Source organism: Podarcis melisellensis (genome assembly GCF_964234715.1).
Source record: "Podarcis melisellensis genome assembly, chromosome: 1".
NCBI classification, from domain to species: domain Eukaryota; kingdom Metazoa; phylum Chordata; class Lepidosauria; order Squamata; family Lacertidae; genus Podarcis; species Podarcis melisellensis.
This window is the reverse complement of record NC_138528.1, coordinates 2,089,271-2,105,807: the sequence shown is the minus strand read 5'-3', so window position 1 is coordinate 2,105,807 and position 16,537 is coordinate 2,089,271. Positions and strand designations below refer to the sequence as shown.

At 48.1% G+C, this 16,537-nt stretch overlaps 1 protein-coding gene across 2 annotated transcripts in view; it reads left to right on the top strand.

Annotated features, from left to right (window-relative positions):
• MDGA2 (MAM domain containing glycosylphosphatidylinositol anchor 2) overlaps positions 1-16,537 on the top strand; it is a 392,859-nt gene that overhangs the window by 267,409 nt on the left and 108,913 nt on the right. For both annotated transcript variants that reach the window (XM_081910051.1, XM_081910050.1), the window contains exon 8: positions 6,483-6,776. In XM_081910051.1, the coding sequence (XP_081766177.1) occupies positions 6,483-6,776 (294 nt within the window). The remainder of the gene's footprint in view (positions 1-6,482; positions 6,777-16,537) is intronic.

The following is a 16,537-nucleotide window of genomic DNA, read 5'->3' as shown; positions in this document are numbered from 1 at the left end:
ATTGGGAGCCACCCAGAGTGGCTGGGGAAACTCAGCCTGATGGGTGGGGTATAAATAATAAATTATTATTATTATGTGCACAGGATAGCGATGGCAAGGGCATGTTTCCCTCCTTCAGGTGGGTGGGCAGTGAATGGAGACCAGCAGCACGGTTGTCACAGAGCCTTGAGACTCCGTTAGGTTTCGAGGAGTGATGGGCAACCTTTGCCCCACCACTCATTTCAACAAGGGCACATATCAAAGGAGCTAATTTGGGGTGGGATTCATCATTGTCTCACCTCTTCATTGTTAAAACCTTGCCCAAGGTGACTTACAACATGAACAGATTTGCACAATTACAAAAAATATATATAACCCTAGCTAGTTATGAGCTAGGTGGACCAGTGGGTCTGGTTCCGTATGAGGCCAGACCCTCCAAGTATCCCAATTTCCCAGTCCTGGAATCACAGAAGCCATCCCAGTTTCTGATTGGATCCTGGAATGTCCCACTTTACCCTCACTGGAGAAATGGTGGAGGGGGGTGGAATAGGACGCCCCTGTATTCATTGGAGAAAAGTCGGATGGGGTGGAATAGGACGTCCCTATTTTCACTGGAGAAATGTTGAAGGGTATGTAAGGCCACCTACTGTATTGATATGGATCCTGATCCTGTGAATAGAATGCATTCTGCAAATTAAGCACCTCGGCGTAGGGCCCAATTCAGCCTAATTTAGTCTGTCTATTACTTAACGCTCAGAGCACCAGAGGAGAGGAAGGAAGAGCTCATGAGGCTTTAGATTTGATTTCTGAGAAAGATTAACATTTTGGGAGGGTGACCAAGGAGGTTGTCAGGGAAGAAGAGGAGGTGAGTTTTCAGCTGAGGACTGAAAGGCAAGAGGCGCTCCCATTGTTTGATGCTTTTGTAAAGCCAAACACCCTGACCTGTAAAGCAGACGTTGTGTCCTGGGAATGAGTGTCTCTCCACAGTCTCCTGGTCCTTTGTGGTATGAGTAACACGTCTCCTGGGACAACTTCGAGGAAGTCAGGCTGCTGACTCACCAGAAGGAGAAGGGGGGGGTTGGACAATGAGGGGGGGGGCAGAGATTCAGTCGCAGTCGAAGGCAGCAATGCCAGTCACAGGAGGGAGGAGTTGCCCTTGTGCTTTGATCCTGCTTGCAGGTTTCCCACAGGCATCTGAGAGAACAGGATGTTGGTGTAGATGGGCCACAGGCCTGATCCTGCAGGGATCTTCCTGGGTTCTTATTACCAGGGGTTGGGCTAGATTGCCCTTGGGGTCCCTTCCAACTCGACAATTCATGATGCTGATCGTTAGACAACAGAACTGGCATCCTACGGGAGGCAGTGATGGCTACCAACTTGGATGGGCTGAACAGAGGACTGGACAGATTCATGGAGGACAAGGCTATTGATAACTATCAGGCATCATGGCTATTTTGCACCTTCCCCGCTTGGAGGCAGCAATGATTCTGAACATCGGTTGCTGGAAACCACAAGAAGGGAGAATGTGACATGCCAGCCCAATCTCTGGGCAGTGAGAGACTCCAGGAGTTTCTGCGCTTACCCAGGAGTTAGTTTCCTTGGAATGAAGGTCAGCGGAGACTGTAGTGTCTTTAGAATATTTGGAGTTATTGGCACATAGATACATCCTGAGCATAGGATGGAGGAGCTCACAGCATTGACACTCCAATGGGTGTCAATGGGCTTCTTCATTAGCTGCAGTTTTGGACCCAGCGAGCACAGAGCAAGCGGGATGTCAGGTGTTGGCTGGACGAAGAGGAGGAGTGGGAGGCACCAGCCGGGGAAGAAGTCTCAGGGGAGGAAGACTCAGGGCAGTGGTGGTGGGACACTGAGGATAGGCCGGAGGATGAAGGTGGGGGACAGGAGGGGAGGGTTGGAGGCTGAAGAAGCGACCGGCTTGAGTGAGAGAGAAGAGCTAGAGCAGAAAGCAATGCAGACTCAGGACATGAAGCAGAGAAGGAGGGGCCGCTTGTCTCCAAGGTCACAGAGAGCCTTGCATGTAGCAGAACGGTGGGCACAGTGGCCCCACCCCAAGTTAGTTTAAGGCTGCTTGGGAGACATCTGGCAGGGGAGGAGACTTAGTGGGAAGTAGAAGACAGAGAGCTTCAGTCCTGGCAACTGTTTCATGGAGACCAGTCCTTTTTTATAGGCACTGCTGCCTGGTATGCTGTTTTCTTGAAGGAAGAGCTAACCATTCCTTCTGCTTGTCTACATCTTGAGTGCTGACCTGCAACTAACCAGCTGACAGCAGGGTACAGTCCTCTGAGAATTGAAAGGGCATCATCCAGGCTGACCCCGCCCCTCAAGCTCATTACAGGCGCACACACACAATATGTCAGGCCCTGGAAAGGTGGGCATTTGCCCCCAGCATCCTCGCTGGCCAGCCTATCAGTTCTGGTGGGCCTGCGGGCGAGAGAATCCCCACCCCTCCTCTAGGATTTAAAATCAATATAAGACAGAATGTGAGCAATGTTCATGGATCCTAAAGTAACTTTGCTCAGGGTTGCCAACATCCTTCTTTCCTTTAGCACAACACAGCTGCTCATAACTCACAGCAAGACCCAAATGTTGAAGTGTAGTGTGAATACAGGTCTTATTGGATGTCCATGGCATGATGGATGGGCGGCGGACACGGCTGTGTTGTGACCGTCTCGCCAGGTTGCCGCCGGGCCGTTCCACACAGTGGCGTATTTCTTCTCCAGCAGAAAGTAACCGATGCATTATTGTTAGTTGTGATGGATTCATTTGGAAGAGGGATTGGAGATATCAGAAGCATCCATCAGAAGGTCGGACCTGAAAGCTCTCCATAACTTCCTCGGGCAGTGATGGATGGGCGATGATGGATGGAGAAAGGGCTGAGAGGAAGAAAGCCTTGAGGTAGAACCAATCTCCTTGGGTGTCCTCTTAGTCATCAACACCGTCTAGAGGGCAGAACTTGATCACAATCGCACAGCAAACTCCAAGTGCATGTGAAGGTCATTGAGAGTTACTCATTGCTGTTTGGACTTGCAGGGATAGCAAAGAGATATTTAGAAACATTTCCATAATGTCCAACAATTCACACACACACATATATATATCAAATCCCAAGTAGTGCTAAGTCACTGGGTGAGTGGAATGACTTCTGCTTCAGCAGTGGGACTTCCACCTCTCCCCACATGCCCCCAAATCTGTTCTGCCCATTCCTCTGTGACTCCCCAGGTGGATTTAAAATCACAGAATCATAGAATTGTTGTTGGGAGGGACCCCAAGAGCCATCCAGTCCAACCCCCTGAAATGCAGGAATCTCAGCTCAAAATTCCCTGACAGATGGCAACCTTTTTGAAGACCTCCAATGCAGGAGAGTCCACCACCTTCCGATGGCTCTTTTCCACTGCCGAACGGCTCTTACTGTCAGAAAGTTCTTCCTAATGTTTAGTTGGACTCTCCTTCCTTGTCATCTGGATCCATTGGCATTAGCGAGAAGCTGATCATTTCGTGAGACAGCATGTACTCTGTGGAACTCCCTGCCTATTGAGATCAAGCAGGCAACTTCACGGTGCTTTTTCCAGTGCATTCCTTTTTAGACAACCCTGCCCAGGTTTTCTTCTTTTATCTTTTTGTAAACTGCTTTTGTTTACAATCAAGCAGTATATAAATTTTGTGAATTAAATAAACAAGTGATGATGATGATAATGATGGTAATGATGATGATGATATCATCATCATCATCTCGCTTTCAAGCAGCTTCTCCCATCCTCTCCTCCTCTTCAACTAGGTAAAGGTAACTAGGTTGGGTGGCGCTGTAGTCTAAACCACTTAGCCTCTTGGGTTTGCCGATCGCAAGGTCGGTGGTTCAAATTTGCTCCATGGCGTGAGCTCCTGTTGCTCGGTCCCAGCTCCTGCCAACCTAGCAGTTTGAAAGCACACCAGTGCAAGTAGATAAATAGGTACCGCTGTGGCGGGGAGGTAAACGGAGTTTCTGTGCGCTCTAGCACTCGTCGCGGTCCTCTGTGTGCCAGTAGTGGTTTAGTCCTGCTGGCCACAAGACCCAGAAATGCCAGCCTCTGAAAGCAAGATGAGCGCCGGACCCCATAGTCGCCTTAACCGTCCAGGGGTCCTTTACCTTTACCTTTACCTTCAACTAGGGTAACCTCACCAAAAGTTAGGGCACAGGCTGGTTGCTGCGGAACATCCATCAGGATTCCTGTTCTGAGTCATTTCTTTAAGCATCTGGAGAAGTTGGTTCCTTCTCTGCTCCCCCTTTTTATCGTGCAGGGTGAGTCACAGTTGGAAACTGTGTTAAGCTCTTTGAGCAAGGAAGTGGCGGGTCAGGGTGGCCTCTCCTCCTTTTGACTGACCTTTTTATCTGCAAAATGCACTTACTAATTGAATGTCACACTCTCAAGAGACCAAAGGGAGCCTGTTCTTCCCGGTGCTTTTGCTCCCTTCCCCGGATGAGCCTGGCGGGGAAGGAGAGAACCAGCCTTCTCTTCATTCTGAAAGCAACCACTGGAGTATTTTGTTACCTTTAAATAAATGTGCCTGTTGCAATCATGACAAGAGTAAATTCCTAGGCTGCAACTAATGGCTCGGCCGAGACTTCTTAAAAATGGCAAGCCTTACTCAGAGACATCATTTCCAAAACTTTTTAAACACCGTTCAATATTATTGTGCCTGCAAAACAAATACCCGTTTTAATGGAAAAGTAAGTTATTTTTTTCACTTCTTTTTTATCTACTTCTTGTGGGATATGTTTTAATAGGTAGGAGAGGATATATTAATGGCAATTTATCCCTCCAGGTTCCAACGTGTGTGGGTTGAACATACATTGAGAAGAGTTTAAAGTATGATCCTTAGCGGAAAAATGGAAAGCACATAGGAACAGGTTGCGAATTAAGTCCAGCTGAGAAGCAAGCTGCCTCCCCCTTTTCTTCCCCTGCTTAACAAAGATGCAGACAACAGGCTGAGAAGTAGTTTAAAATATGATTTATTTACTCATAGTCCTGCATTTGTCCTCAGCAGCAACAGCAGTGAAATAAATGAAGGGAAAATCTTTACCGCATAAACAGACCTGAGGTGTGTGGTTGAGATGGAACAGGAGGATCCATGTCTGCTCCCATCGCTGGTCAAAGAGGAAAGGAACAGGAAATACTTCTTTGATTCTTCCTGCTCAAGAGAGAAGGGGAAATGACATCACGCAGAGCCCTCTCTACCAATTACATTTCTATGGTCTGAGTCTCTGCCCATCAGCAGTACAGCTCTGTGGCCTTAACCCCTTCTTATGCTAACTAGCAAGAATATGCATTGTTAGATTTGGCTGGCAATTTATCACACTTCTGGTGCTTTGAGCAGCAGACATTGAGGGAGATGGAATGCACAGTGGTTGGTCTACTGCGAGGGGAACTTTCCCCCTCTTTGTCCTGCTTCATGTGAAATTCTCAAAAGCCCAGATAATTTCTGTACAATGGCATCTTTCTTGGGTGTTATGTTCTGGGGATGGTGTGGATATGCAAAAATGCAGATATTCAAACGGCCTCCTTGGAACTGCCCCCATATATGCATTCATGACTTCTGGAGCTGGTGCGCCAACCAGGCTATACCCCCCCAACTAAAAGTTCTCTGCTTTGCTTATTGGGCAAGGCTCTGTGGTGCTCTCACGGGATCTCACAGGGCCATCCAACTATCTACAAAATCACAGGGCCATCCCTAGCCTAACAAGCAAGGCAGAGAGATTAAAATCTTTTTGCATGGGCTCCACTTGGGTCACCTGGTGCAAAAGAGCTTCCCCCCCTGCATTTAATTTGCACAGTTTCAACCATATTATCTATATCTATATCTATATCTATCACCTATATCTATATATCTATATCTAATCTATATCATATCATATCATCTATATCATCTATATCATCTATATCATCTATATCATCTATATCATCTATATCATCTATATCATCTACCAGCCTGAAGATGACGAGTGAGACCTCGTCGAAACGTCGCCTAGACACCCCAACTTTTACACGGGAAGACACCCGAGGACACCAAAACCTGCATTCCTGTACCCGTGAAAATCTACGAAAGCATATATCATCTATCTATCTATATCTATCTATCTGTTGACAGAGGATGACATGGTGGGACAGTGTTCTCGAAGCTACCAGCATGAGTTTGACCAAACTGTGGGAGGCAGTGGAAGACAGGAGGGCCTGGCGTGCTCTGGTCCAGGGGGTCACGAAGAGGGCCAGGGGGTCACGAAGAGGGCCTGGCGTGCTCTGGTCCAGGGGGACACGACTAAATAACTAAACAACAACATATATAACTAAACAACAACATATATATATATATGCTGTAAGCCCTGACAGACAGAGCAATCCTATGCTTGCATCATATGCAGAGAACTTCCAAGTACTAATCCTCCCTTTTTTGCCCCCCTCTCTCTTTCCTCCCTTTTCTCTCTCCCACCCCTTTGCCCCCATTTGAAGTTCCACCCAACCTGACTGTCCCACAAGAAAAGTCGCCCTTGGTGACCAGGGAAGGAGACACGGTTGAGCTGCAGTGCCAGGTGACCGGGAAGCCCAAGCCGATCATCCTCTGGTCCAGGGCGGACAAGGAGGTCCCCATGCCCGATGGAACAATGCAGATGGAGAGCTACGATGGGATCCTGAGGATCGTCAACGTCTCGAGGGAGATGACGGGGACTTACAGGTGTCAGACCAGCCAGTACAATGGATTTAACGTCAAGCCAAGGGAAGCCCTGGTGCAGCTCATAGTGCAGTGTAAGTCCACACCCTCCCCTGCCCCCCCCCCCCCGGTTTTGTAAAAATGAGTCTGGGTTGCGTTTCTGGGCCAGGTCTTGTCTCTGGAACCATCCGCTGTTGGTGCTAAGCGCCCGAGGTTTTCCTGAGCTCCACAGAGTCTTGGGGGTAGGTCTGGGAACCTGCTTCATGACACAGTTTTGTGTGAGAGTTTTGTGGCTTCTCCTTTGTTGTCAGGGGTTCAGCTTTACCCAACAACGATGTCTTGGGTGCGGGGTAAATCAGTATTGTTGCATGTACCCCAATCTCCCAGTGGAGAGGCACTCTGGGGGTTCCAGGCAGTTACCTGGGCTCTGTTTCCTTGGAGTGAAGATCACCAGTGACTGCAATGTCTTTGGGATGTGTGGTTTTATTTACACATAAACACAACCTGAGCATAGGATCTTGCTTCACCATTAGTCACAGTTTTGGATGCAGCACAGAGCAAGCAAGTCTGTGTCTCCAGCTTCCAGCCTTCTTCTGGTTCAGTTCATACACACACCTCTCTGGCTCTTGTTCTCCTACCTAGCAGACAGGTGAGGCAGGTGGAGGAAAGCCCCCCTGCCATTAGCCTGGAAGGCATTGTCAGTTGTAGCTCTTGCAACCATCCTTTTGGGATGCTGATGAACATTTGAGTGGCCAGCTAAGGTCATTGTCTTGCAAAGAAACATGTCTGGTAATTTGGTAGGAGTCGAACCCTTTATTTAGATTCTAACCCTCACTGGGTAGAGGACCCCAAGAACTGGAAGTAAGTTGGGGCATCCTTCAAACTGGCCCCACAAACTCACAACTGTATTGTGTAGTTGGCCCAAGGCAAGCCAAAAGAGGTGGCTTTGGGTATCTTGGGGAACAGAAGGTGATGGTCACCTGTGACAATGCGATGGGTGTTCTTAACCCTTGTATGATTGGGGAAGGCTCTTTAGCAATGAAATATTGAGTTCAAAACATACCCCTCTCCCAAGTCACAGTGTGTTGTTGTTGTTTAAAAGATACATTGGATACATTGCATTGCAGGAGATTTCAACATATGACCGTTTGGGTCTCTTCCAACTCTACAGTTTAGTGGTTTTATGATCCAGTTTAGTGTAATAAAATTCTAGAGATGTCACCTTCTTAATCTGTTGTGCCTTTCACAGCTTTATAGCGACAACTTTTGTGGATCGGATCCTGTTTTGTTTAGCTTAAGATGGGTTTGTTCCATAAGGCAGGATAAATTGAGGTGTGTTTTTTCTTCTTTTCCAGAAGCTTTAGCTCATAGAATCGTTGAATTGGGAGGGACCCAGAGAATCATCTAGTCCAACCCCCTGCAGTGTAGGATTATGCAGCTGCCCCTTATGGGGATCAAACTTGCAACCTTGACATTGTCAGCACCATGCTCTCCTCAACTGAGCTATTTGCCTCCATCCAATATTATTTAGAGGGATACAGTATCTGCTGCTTGCAGGGGTTTGGGTGATGGTCTCTACAGAGTCCGGCTCTGGGGGCTCTTTGACTGCTGATCACTCTTCATGTCTAAACGGAAGGAACTGGAAGTTTCAGTGGCTCCTTAAAGGCCTTTGGAAGGTGCCACACTGACCCCATTTTTTAATATTGCATTATGGGGATAATATGTTTAGGTTCTTGGTCTGGCGCTGCACTTTTTTCTCTCAGGGTGAGGAAAATGGCTTTCTATAGAATCCCAGTCACCTGCTTTTAGCGTGGCAATCAGAAAAAAATGCATCAAAGTAAAGATTATGAAATCTGGCTGCTATTATGTGAAAGAATGTGGAGGTGTTACATGGGGAGGGTTTTTGGCTCAGTGAGGAGGTGTGCTTGCATGACTGAGTTCAGGGTTATTTCTGAAGGCAAATGAGGATCCTGCAGAACACCTTATTAAGGCACTCCACTTCTTTTTTGGGAAGCAATTATGTAAGATTCGGTCTGCGATGACTCTGTGGTGGGCTATAAATAGAATGCGGTATCTTATCTTAGAATGCCATAATTGGTTTCTTGTAAAATGTGTGAGTCTATATAAGATGAGAGGGTGTTTCTTCCCCCCTAAATGCAAAGACAGAAGTTGCAGTCTCTGGCTTTGCCAAGACTTCTGTGCACGCACGTATTTCTGAAGTTTTACATTTGCAACTTTCTTATTTATTTTTATTTTTGCAAGTCGCCATTGTGCAGCAGCATTGTGCCTGGAGATCACAGCACAAAAAATCACAGTGCTCTGGTTTTTGCAGTCTCACCTAGATACTTTTGGGGAGAGTTGCAGTTTCACCGTTTCCCATGTGTTCAGGTGGCTATCGGAAACCTGTTAAGAAGCAAGGATTGCTACACCGCAGGTTCAGCCTGAAAATGATGGCAAGTTGCATGCATTAAAATTCCAAATTTTAATTTTGAATTTTAGAAATTACCGCAGTTAAACTAAATAAGAACATCTAAATAAGAAGAGCCTGCAGAATCAGGCCACTGGACCATCTAGTCCAGCAACCTATTCACTCAGTGGCCAACCAGATGGCTGGTGGGGGGGACGACCAGCGAGCAGGATCCAAGCACAAGAGCAATTGTCTCCTCCTCTGGCTCTCAGCATCTCATATACAGAATTGCTGCTACCTTGACTGTGGAGGCAGAGCTTGGCCATCCTGGCTAGGAGCCATTGACAACCCTCTCCTCTCCCATGTAATTGTCCAGTCCTCTTTTCATAATAATAATTAAAAGAGCCAGTGTGGTGTAGTGGTTAAGAGCAGTGGACTCATAATGTGGTGAACCTGGTTTGCGTCTCTGCTCCTCCACATGCAGCTGCTGGGTGACCTTGGGCCAGTCACACTTCTCTGAAGTCTCTCAGCCCAACTCACCTCAGAGAGTGTTTGTTGTGGGGGAGGAAGGGAAAGGAGAATGTTAGCTGCTTTGAGACTCCTTCGGGTAGTGATAAAGTGGGATATGAAATCCAAACTCCTCTTCTTCTTCTATTCATTGCTGCTTCCTGTGGGAGGGAGTTCCACAGATAAACTACGCACTGCGTGGTGAAGTCCTTCCTTTTCCCTGTCCTGAACCTCCCAATATTCAGCTGCATTGGAGAGAGGAGAACTTCTGTCTCCCCACTTTCTCCATGCCATGCATAATTTTAGAAATGTCTATCATGTCTCCCCTTACTTGCCATTTCTCTAAAAATCCCCAGCGCTGCAACCCTTCTTTGCAGAAGAGGCACTCCATCCAGTTAAGCATTTGGGTGGCCCGTTTCTAAGCCTTTTCGACTCTACAATGTCTCTTTTGAGCTTAAGTGCTGCATTCTAGTGTAATATGTAGCTTGGCCCTAAGACTCTCACGAAATTGGCAAAAATAGTACATTCCTGTTGGAGGTGTAGCCATTCGTGTTATTTGTTCCAGTTGCTGCTATTAAACAGCCACTTTACACATGGCTGGAAGGATGGATTTGTGTGTGTGTGTGTGTGTGTGTGTGTGTGTGTGTGTGTGTGAATTGAGCAATTTACTTCATCATCACCCTCTTTCCTCTGCAAAGTGATCTTGTTTAATGGCTGAAAATTGGAGCTTTTACAGAAGCAAGTGCCAGTACACACACACACACACACACACACACACACACACTCGATCTAGAAAGTAAAGAAAATGTCTGAAAATTAAAGACATTAATGACTGACAAATTCGCTGGAGCAGCAGGAGCTTTCATAGACAAGAGTGGACTCGCTTTTCCCTGATACCACCTTTTTCAAGATTGGAAAAATCATAAAACTGCAGAGCTGGAAGTGCCATCTGGTCCAGCCTCCCACAGTGCAGGAATCACAACATGGGCACACTCTGCTGACATCTCTCTAAACCCCCCCCCCCAAAGAATAATGGCCCTAAATTCTCACCATACTCACTAAGCAGATCATCAACCCTGTATTCCCTTCTTTCTTGGGAGATGTGAAGGGACCACGCCAAAGGTAACAGTAATAATAGTGTTATTTGCAAAAGCTTGTGCTGCAATAATGATCTTGCTGCTGTTCAAAGGATGCTGGATTCACACAGCCTATGTATTCCTGGTCTGGGGTCACACTTGTGCTCCATGCAACATGGTTATACTGTCGAACTCCCTGCCACAGAAGGCAGCGATGACAACCAACTTGGATGGCTTCAAAAGTTGTTGTTTGTTGTTTAGTCATTTAGTGGTGTCTGACACTTTGTGACCCCCTGGACCAGAGCACGCCAGGCACTCCTGTCTTCCACTGCCTCCCGCAGTTTGGTCAAACTCATGCTGGTAGCTTCAAGAACACTGTCCCACCATCTCATCCTCTGCTGTCCGCTTCTCCCTGTGCCCTCCATCTTTCCCAACATCAGGGTCTTTTCCAGGGAGTCTTCTCTTCTCATGAGGTGGCCAAAGTCTTGGAGCCTCAGCTTCAGGATCTGTCCTTCCAGTGAGCACTCAGGGCTGATTTCCTTAAGAATGGATAGGTTGGATCTTCTTGCAGTCCATGGGACTCTCAAGAGTCTCCTCCAGCACCATAATTCATAAGCATCCATTCTTTGGCGATCAGCCTTCTTTATGGTCCAGCTCTCACTTCCACAATGGCTTCTAGCCATGGGGACTCTCCAGAGTTGGAGGCGCCCATGCTTCTGAGTGACGCTTGCTGGAATCGAGGGGGAGCTCTTGTGCTTGAATCCTGCTTGCTGGTTTCCCTTCGGGATTATCTGTTGGCCACTGAGAGAACAGGAAGCTGGAGTAGACGGACCCTTGGCTTGACCCAGCAAGGCTCTTATTGTGTTCTTACGAGGGAAGCTTCCTCCTCAAACACATTGAACACAATCTCCTGGGATTGTTCTCCCACCCAAGACCCACTGAAATTAACAGGGCCTGGGCAAAACCGGGGTAAGGCTGTTGCACAGATTCCATTCATTCTTGTGGTCTGGGTGGGTGTGCAGGAGATCTTTCCAGTGGATTGTGCCCATTGTCCTGAATAGGCTTAAACACAAACAAACAAGGAGAGAGCAAAGTGTGAGATGCAACAGTGAAGACCTCTGGAGCAGTGATGAAGGAAACCGTGTGGGCACCTGGAGCGGCAAACATGACATGCACCTGGGGGCGCGCTGATTCTCCCGGGGGTGCCAGCATGGCCCGCCAATCACGCAAATACGGCTGGCATATTTGTGCGATCCGATCAGTGGGCGGATTTTCGCAACGCCGATCATGCCAATTGCGAAAATCCGTCCGCCCGGGGGGGAGGGAAGTTCTGCCACACTGATATGCCCGGGGAGATTTTGTCACACACACACACCCAGGCATGACACCCGGGGTGGGCCGCACCCCCCCTTGTGGTTCCCCTGCTCTGGAGTTTCAGCCTTCTCTGGGCATATCCACACTAACCTTTTCATGACCAAGTGCCCTTTTTGTCACAGAGCTTTCCCCACGATAATGTGATCTTTATAGCTAAATTGGAGCAAACAGCAACCCTCAGAAAACCCAAACTGCCATTTGTTGCACTTCAGCTTTAGAGAGTGGGTTTTCACAGGGGGAAGGAGCACTCTGACCTTTAAAGTTCGGACCTGTTCTTGGAAAGAGTGGGGCAAAGGAGAAGTGTGCCTGAGCCCTCTGTTCCCCCTTCCCACTCCTCACATCCATGCTGATGAGCGCAAAACCATCACTGCAGCATGGAGCCGTGTCCAAAAGCAATTTCAGCCATCCGCTTTTACCATCCTCGGGGACGACACCTAGCGCATAAAAATGCCACCAGGCACAATATAATCAGATGTTTACATCATGTACCTTATCAAGCCACAATATCCAAAAGGACAAGAGGTAAGTTATTGCCGGGGTTTCCGTCCAGAGTTTATATGCAATCATTTCACGTTGGCGCTGCATAGAAAATATTGTTTATAGCATCCGTGGCTTGGGGAAAGGCTTTGCCTCGGAACACTTATGAGGCCTTCTGAGAAAACCCAGCCTGCTTTGAGGCTATGTACTTTCCCAACAGAGAACAGCCTGACGGAAGAGACTTTTGGAGTATTAGCGCAATGCCAGGGATGGTGCTAGCTTGTCCAATGAGCATTCAACAAAGTTGGGAAGATTCATTGTCCACCCAAAGGCCATCAGGACTGCCAAAAACAGCCGCTTTGGAAGTGATTATAGTTTTTATCACAGTCACTGTTCCACTGTTCATTTTGGAGAGTGCAAGAGGGACATCTGTTTAGAATGTGACACCGCATTCTCCCCCCACCCAAAAAAATACTTGCGGTGAATTTTCCCATTGTGGAACTTTTTATGAGGCAGCAACAAGTGGCAAGGGGTTGCCTCTGGAAGCCAAGACGAGTGCAAGGGAGCCTGGGGAAGTGGGAGGGAAGACATCCTGGTACTGTATTGGCAGTGGTGTAGCATGGGGAGCAGGGGACCGTGGCACCAGGTGCAAATTTCTGAAGTGCGGGATGCAACCAGGTGCCCCCATGACTGGGTCCCTCATTGAAGCCGAAGCCACGGGGAGGCAAGCCACCTTGGGATGCCCGCACATGCCCTGTCCCTGAGCCAGCCCAGAGGGAGGGAGGAGGGAGGAAGTGGAAGGGGGGGAAGCACTGCCAGAGCCCTGTGTGTTGTGCCTCGCAGCAAGGGCAGGAGGGGGAGGCGACACAATGGCAATCCCAGCACCCCATTTCTCTGCCTTATCTCTGCTCCCAGACCGGAGCTGGTTTGCAAGGAGAGGCTCCCTTGATTAGATGCTGGCTGGCGAAGAGACTGACCGCTCCCGGCCACCAGGGGGTGCAACACTTGCCCTGCCCCAGGACCTGGCAACCCACGCTACGCCCCTGTGTGTTAGGAATGGCTAAGGAAATCTGCAGTATGGCATGTGCTGTGTTGGGAGGGGGGGTTAGGGAGGAATTTTGTTCCTAGAGATGAGGAAGGAAAGCCATCCATCTTGCATTTTAATGTGAACCTATCTAATTTGCATGCCCCACACGAAGAGCAGCTTTCGAGCTTCCCACAAGGCCGTCTGGTTGGCCACTGAGAAGACAGGATTCTGGGCCAGGTGGGCCATTGGCCTGATCCTGCAGTTGCTCTTCTCATGCTCTTCTGGTCCACTGCTCAAGTGGAACAGCTTCCTCTCAAGCAACGGACCTTCCTTCCCTCTCCTCCACCTGCACCCTTTGTGACCCACCGTCTCCTTAAAGTTGGGGGTGGGGCGAGGGGAAGAGAGGGAGGGGAATTGTGGAATCATAGAGCTGTGGAGTTGACAGGGACCCCCAAGGGCCATCTAGTCCAATCCCCTGCAATGCAGGAATCTCAAGCATCCACGGCAGAAGCAAAGTTCTGTTGCACTAGGAGAAATCGCTCCTTTCACGCAATGGCATTGCTATAGCCAACCGACGGAAGACGGCAGTATAGATGTATTGAGCGCCGCTCACCTTCTCTCGCTCTTTGGGTGCCGTGACTTGATGAGCAAACGGCCTTGTTTTGTTAACAGTAATCAGGATCGCGGAGAGCAGCTCCCCTAGGGGGCCACCAAGGAAGGAGCTCTCATCTAAAGCCAATACTGGGATCAGAACAACTATTGATTAACGCCAGCACCTTGGAAGAAGAAGCCTTGCTCTGTGTACAGGAGCGAGGAAGCCCTCCTTCCCGGAGGTATTTGCGAAGTGATGTATAACAATTTAATTAATTGTGCCGACACAGGTTATGACTTCCAAATTGATTGGAGAAGCTTGGAGCTTCACAGCTGAGAAGGTCTGTAGGAACCTCTTTGCTTGGAGAAGAGAAATCTTCATTCCGGATTTCATTTTTTTCTTGGACTCCGGAGTCATAATAGCTTCCATCTGCGACAACTCACTCCAGCACCCTTATTTCTCCCTTCTTCAACTTTAAGTAATCAAAATTCAATAAAGCAAAACCAAGAATCAGGCAGCAGCTTGCTATTATAGAATCATAGCACATGGTTAGATATGTCATCAGAACATGTAGAGATTTGATCTGAACTCAGACAAGAAGAGACGATTATTGTTCTCATGGAAACAAAGATGGCTGATCACCGAAGAATGGATGCTTTTGAATTATGGTGCTGGAGGAGACTCTTGAGAGTCCCATGGACTGCAAGAAGATCCAACCTCTCCATTCTGAAGGAAATCAACCCTGATTGCTCACTGGAAGGACAGATCCTGAAGCTGAGGCTCCAAGACTTTGGTCTCCTCATGAGAAGAGAAGACTCCTTGGAAAAGACCCTGATGTTGGGAAAGATGGAGGGCACAAGGAGAAGGGGACGACGGAGGACGAGATGGTAGGACAGTGTTCTCGAAGCTACCAGCGTGAGTTTGATCAAACTGCAAGAGGCAGTGGAAGACAGGAGTGCCTGGCGTGATCTGGTCCATGGGCTCAAGAAGACTTGGGCACGACTAAACGACTAAACAAGTGTCATAAAATGTACTGCAGTGGTTTACAACAAGAGGAAAACATAAAACAGGGCGGTGAAATAATAAAAAGTTAAAAATATGTCAAAAGCAAATAATAAACCTTTAAGAGTACATCACCAAAAGCAAACATTGGTTGAGCATTGTTGGTGATGTACTCTTAAAGGTAAAAGGACCCCTGAGCATTAGGTCCAGTCGTGGAGAACTCTGGGGTTGTGGCGCTCATCTCGCTTTACTGGCTGAGGGAGCCAACGTTTGTCCGCAGACAGTCATGTGGCCAGCATGGTTAAGCCGCTTCTGGTGAAACCAGAGCAGTGCACGGAAATGCCGTTTACCTTCCCGCCGGAGTGGTACCTATTTATCTACTTGCACTTTGACATGCTTTTGAACTGCTAGGTTGGCAGGAGCAGGAACCGAGCAACGGGAGCTCACCCCGTCAAGGAGATTCGAACTGCTGACCTTCTGATCAGCAAGTCCTAGGCTCTGTGGTTTAACCTACAGTGCCACCCACATCCCTCAATGTACTCTTAACTGTCTGCATATCTGTAAGGAGAGGAAACTGAGAGGAGGTAAGAGGTGCTTCAGCTGTCTGAAGGGCTGTGACATGGAGGATGGAGCAAGCTTGTTTTCTCCTGATCTGGAGGGGAGGACCTGAACCCATGGCTTCAGGTTAAAAGAATGGAGATTCCAATTAAGCATCAGGAAGAGCTTTCTGACAACAAGAGCTTTTTAACGGTGGAACAGTCTCCCTCAGGAGGCAGTGGGCTGTTCTTCATTTGAGGTTTTTAAGCAGTTGAGATTCTTGCATTGCAGAGGGTTGGACTAAATGACTCTCGGGGTCCCTTCCAACTCTATGATTCCTTCTTATTCTTCTGCAATCCCTCATAGCCGAGTCAGAATGTCTTCCATAAATATGGTTTTAACAGTGAGTCTGTAAGTGACTGTGGAGGCCAATTCTGGATCCACACCTCCTTCCACAGTGGGGATATTGGTTTCCAGGCGGGAGTTGACCCCAGTGAGGGTTTGCAAAGTGTGCCTTCCTCTTAGCACATTTCTCCCTTTCGTCCTGAGTTCGAGCGTCTTCAAAGCCCATGATGCCTTTGGTAAAGGCTGTTCTCCAACTGGAGTGCTCGCAGGCCAGTGTTTCCCAGTTGTCGGTGTTTATACTATATTTTTTTAGATTAGCTTTGAGAGGGTCTTTAAACCTCTTTTGTTGACCACCAGCATTACGCTTTCCATTTTTAAGTTCGGAAGAGAGTACAGTGGTACCTCGGGTTAAGAACTTAATTTGTTCTGGAGGTCCGTTCTTAACCTGAAACTGTTCTTAACCTGAGGTACCACTCTAGCTAATGGGGCCTCCAGCTGCCATTGCACTGCCA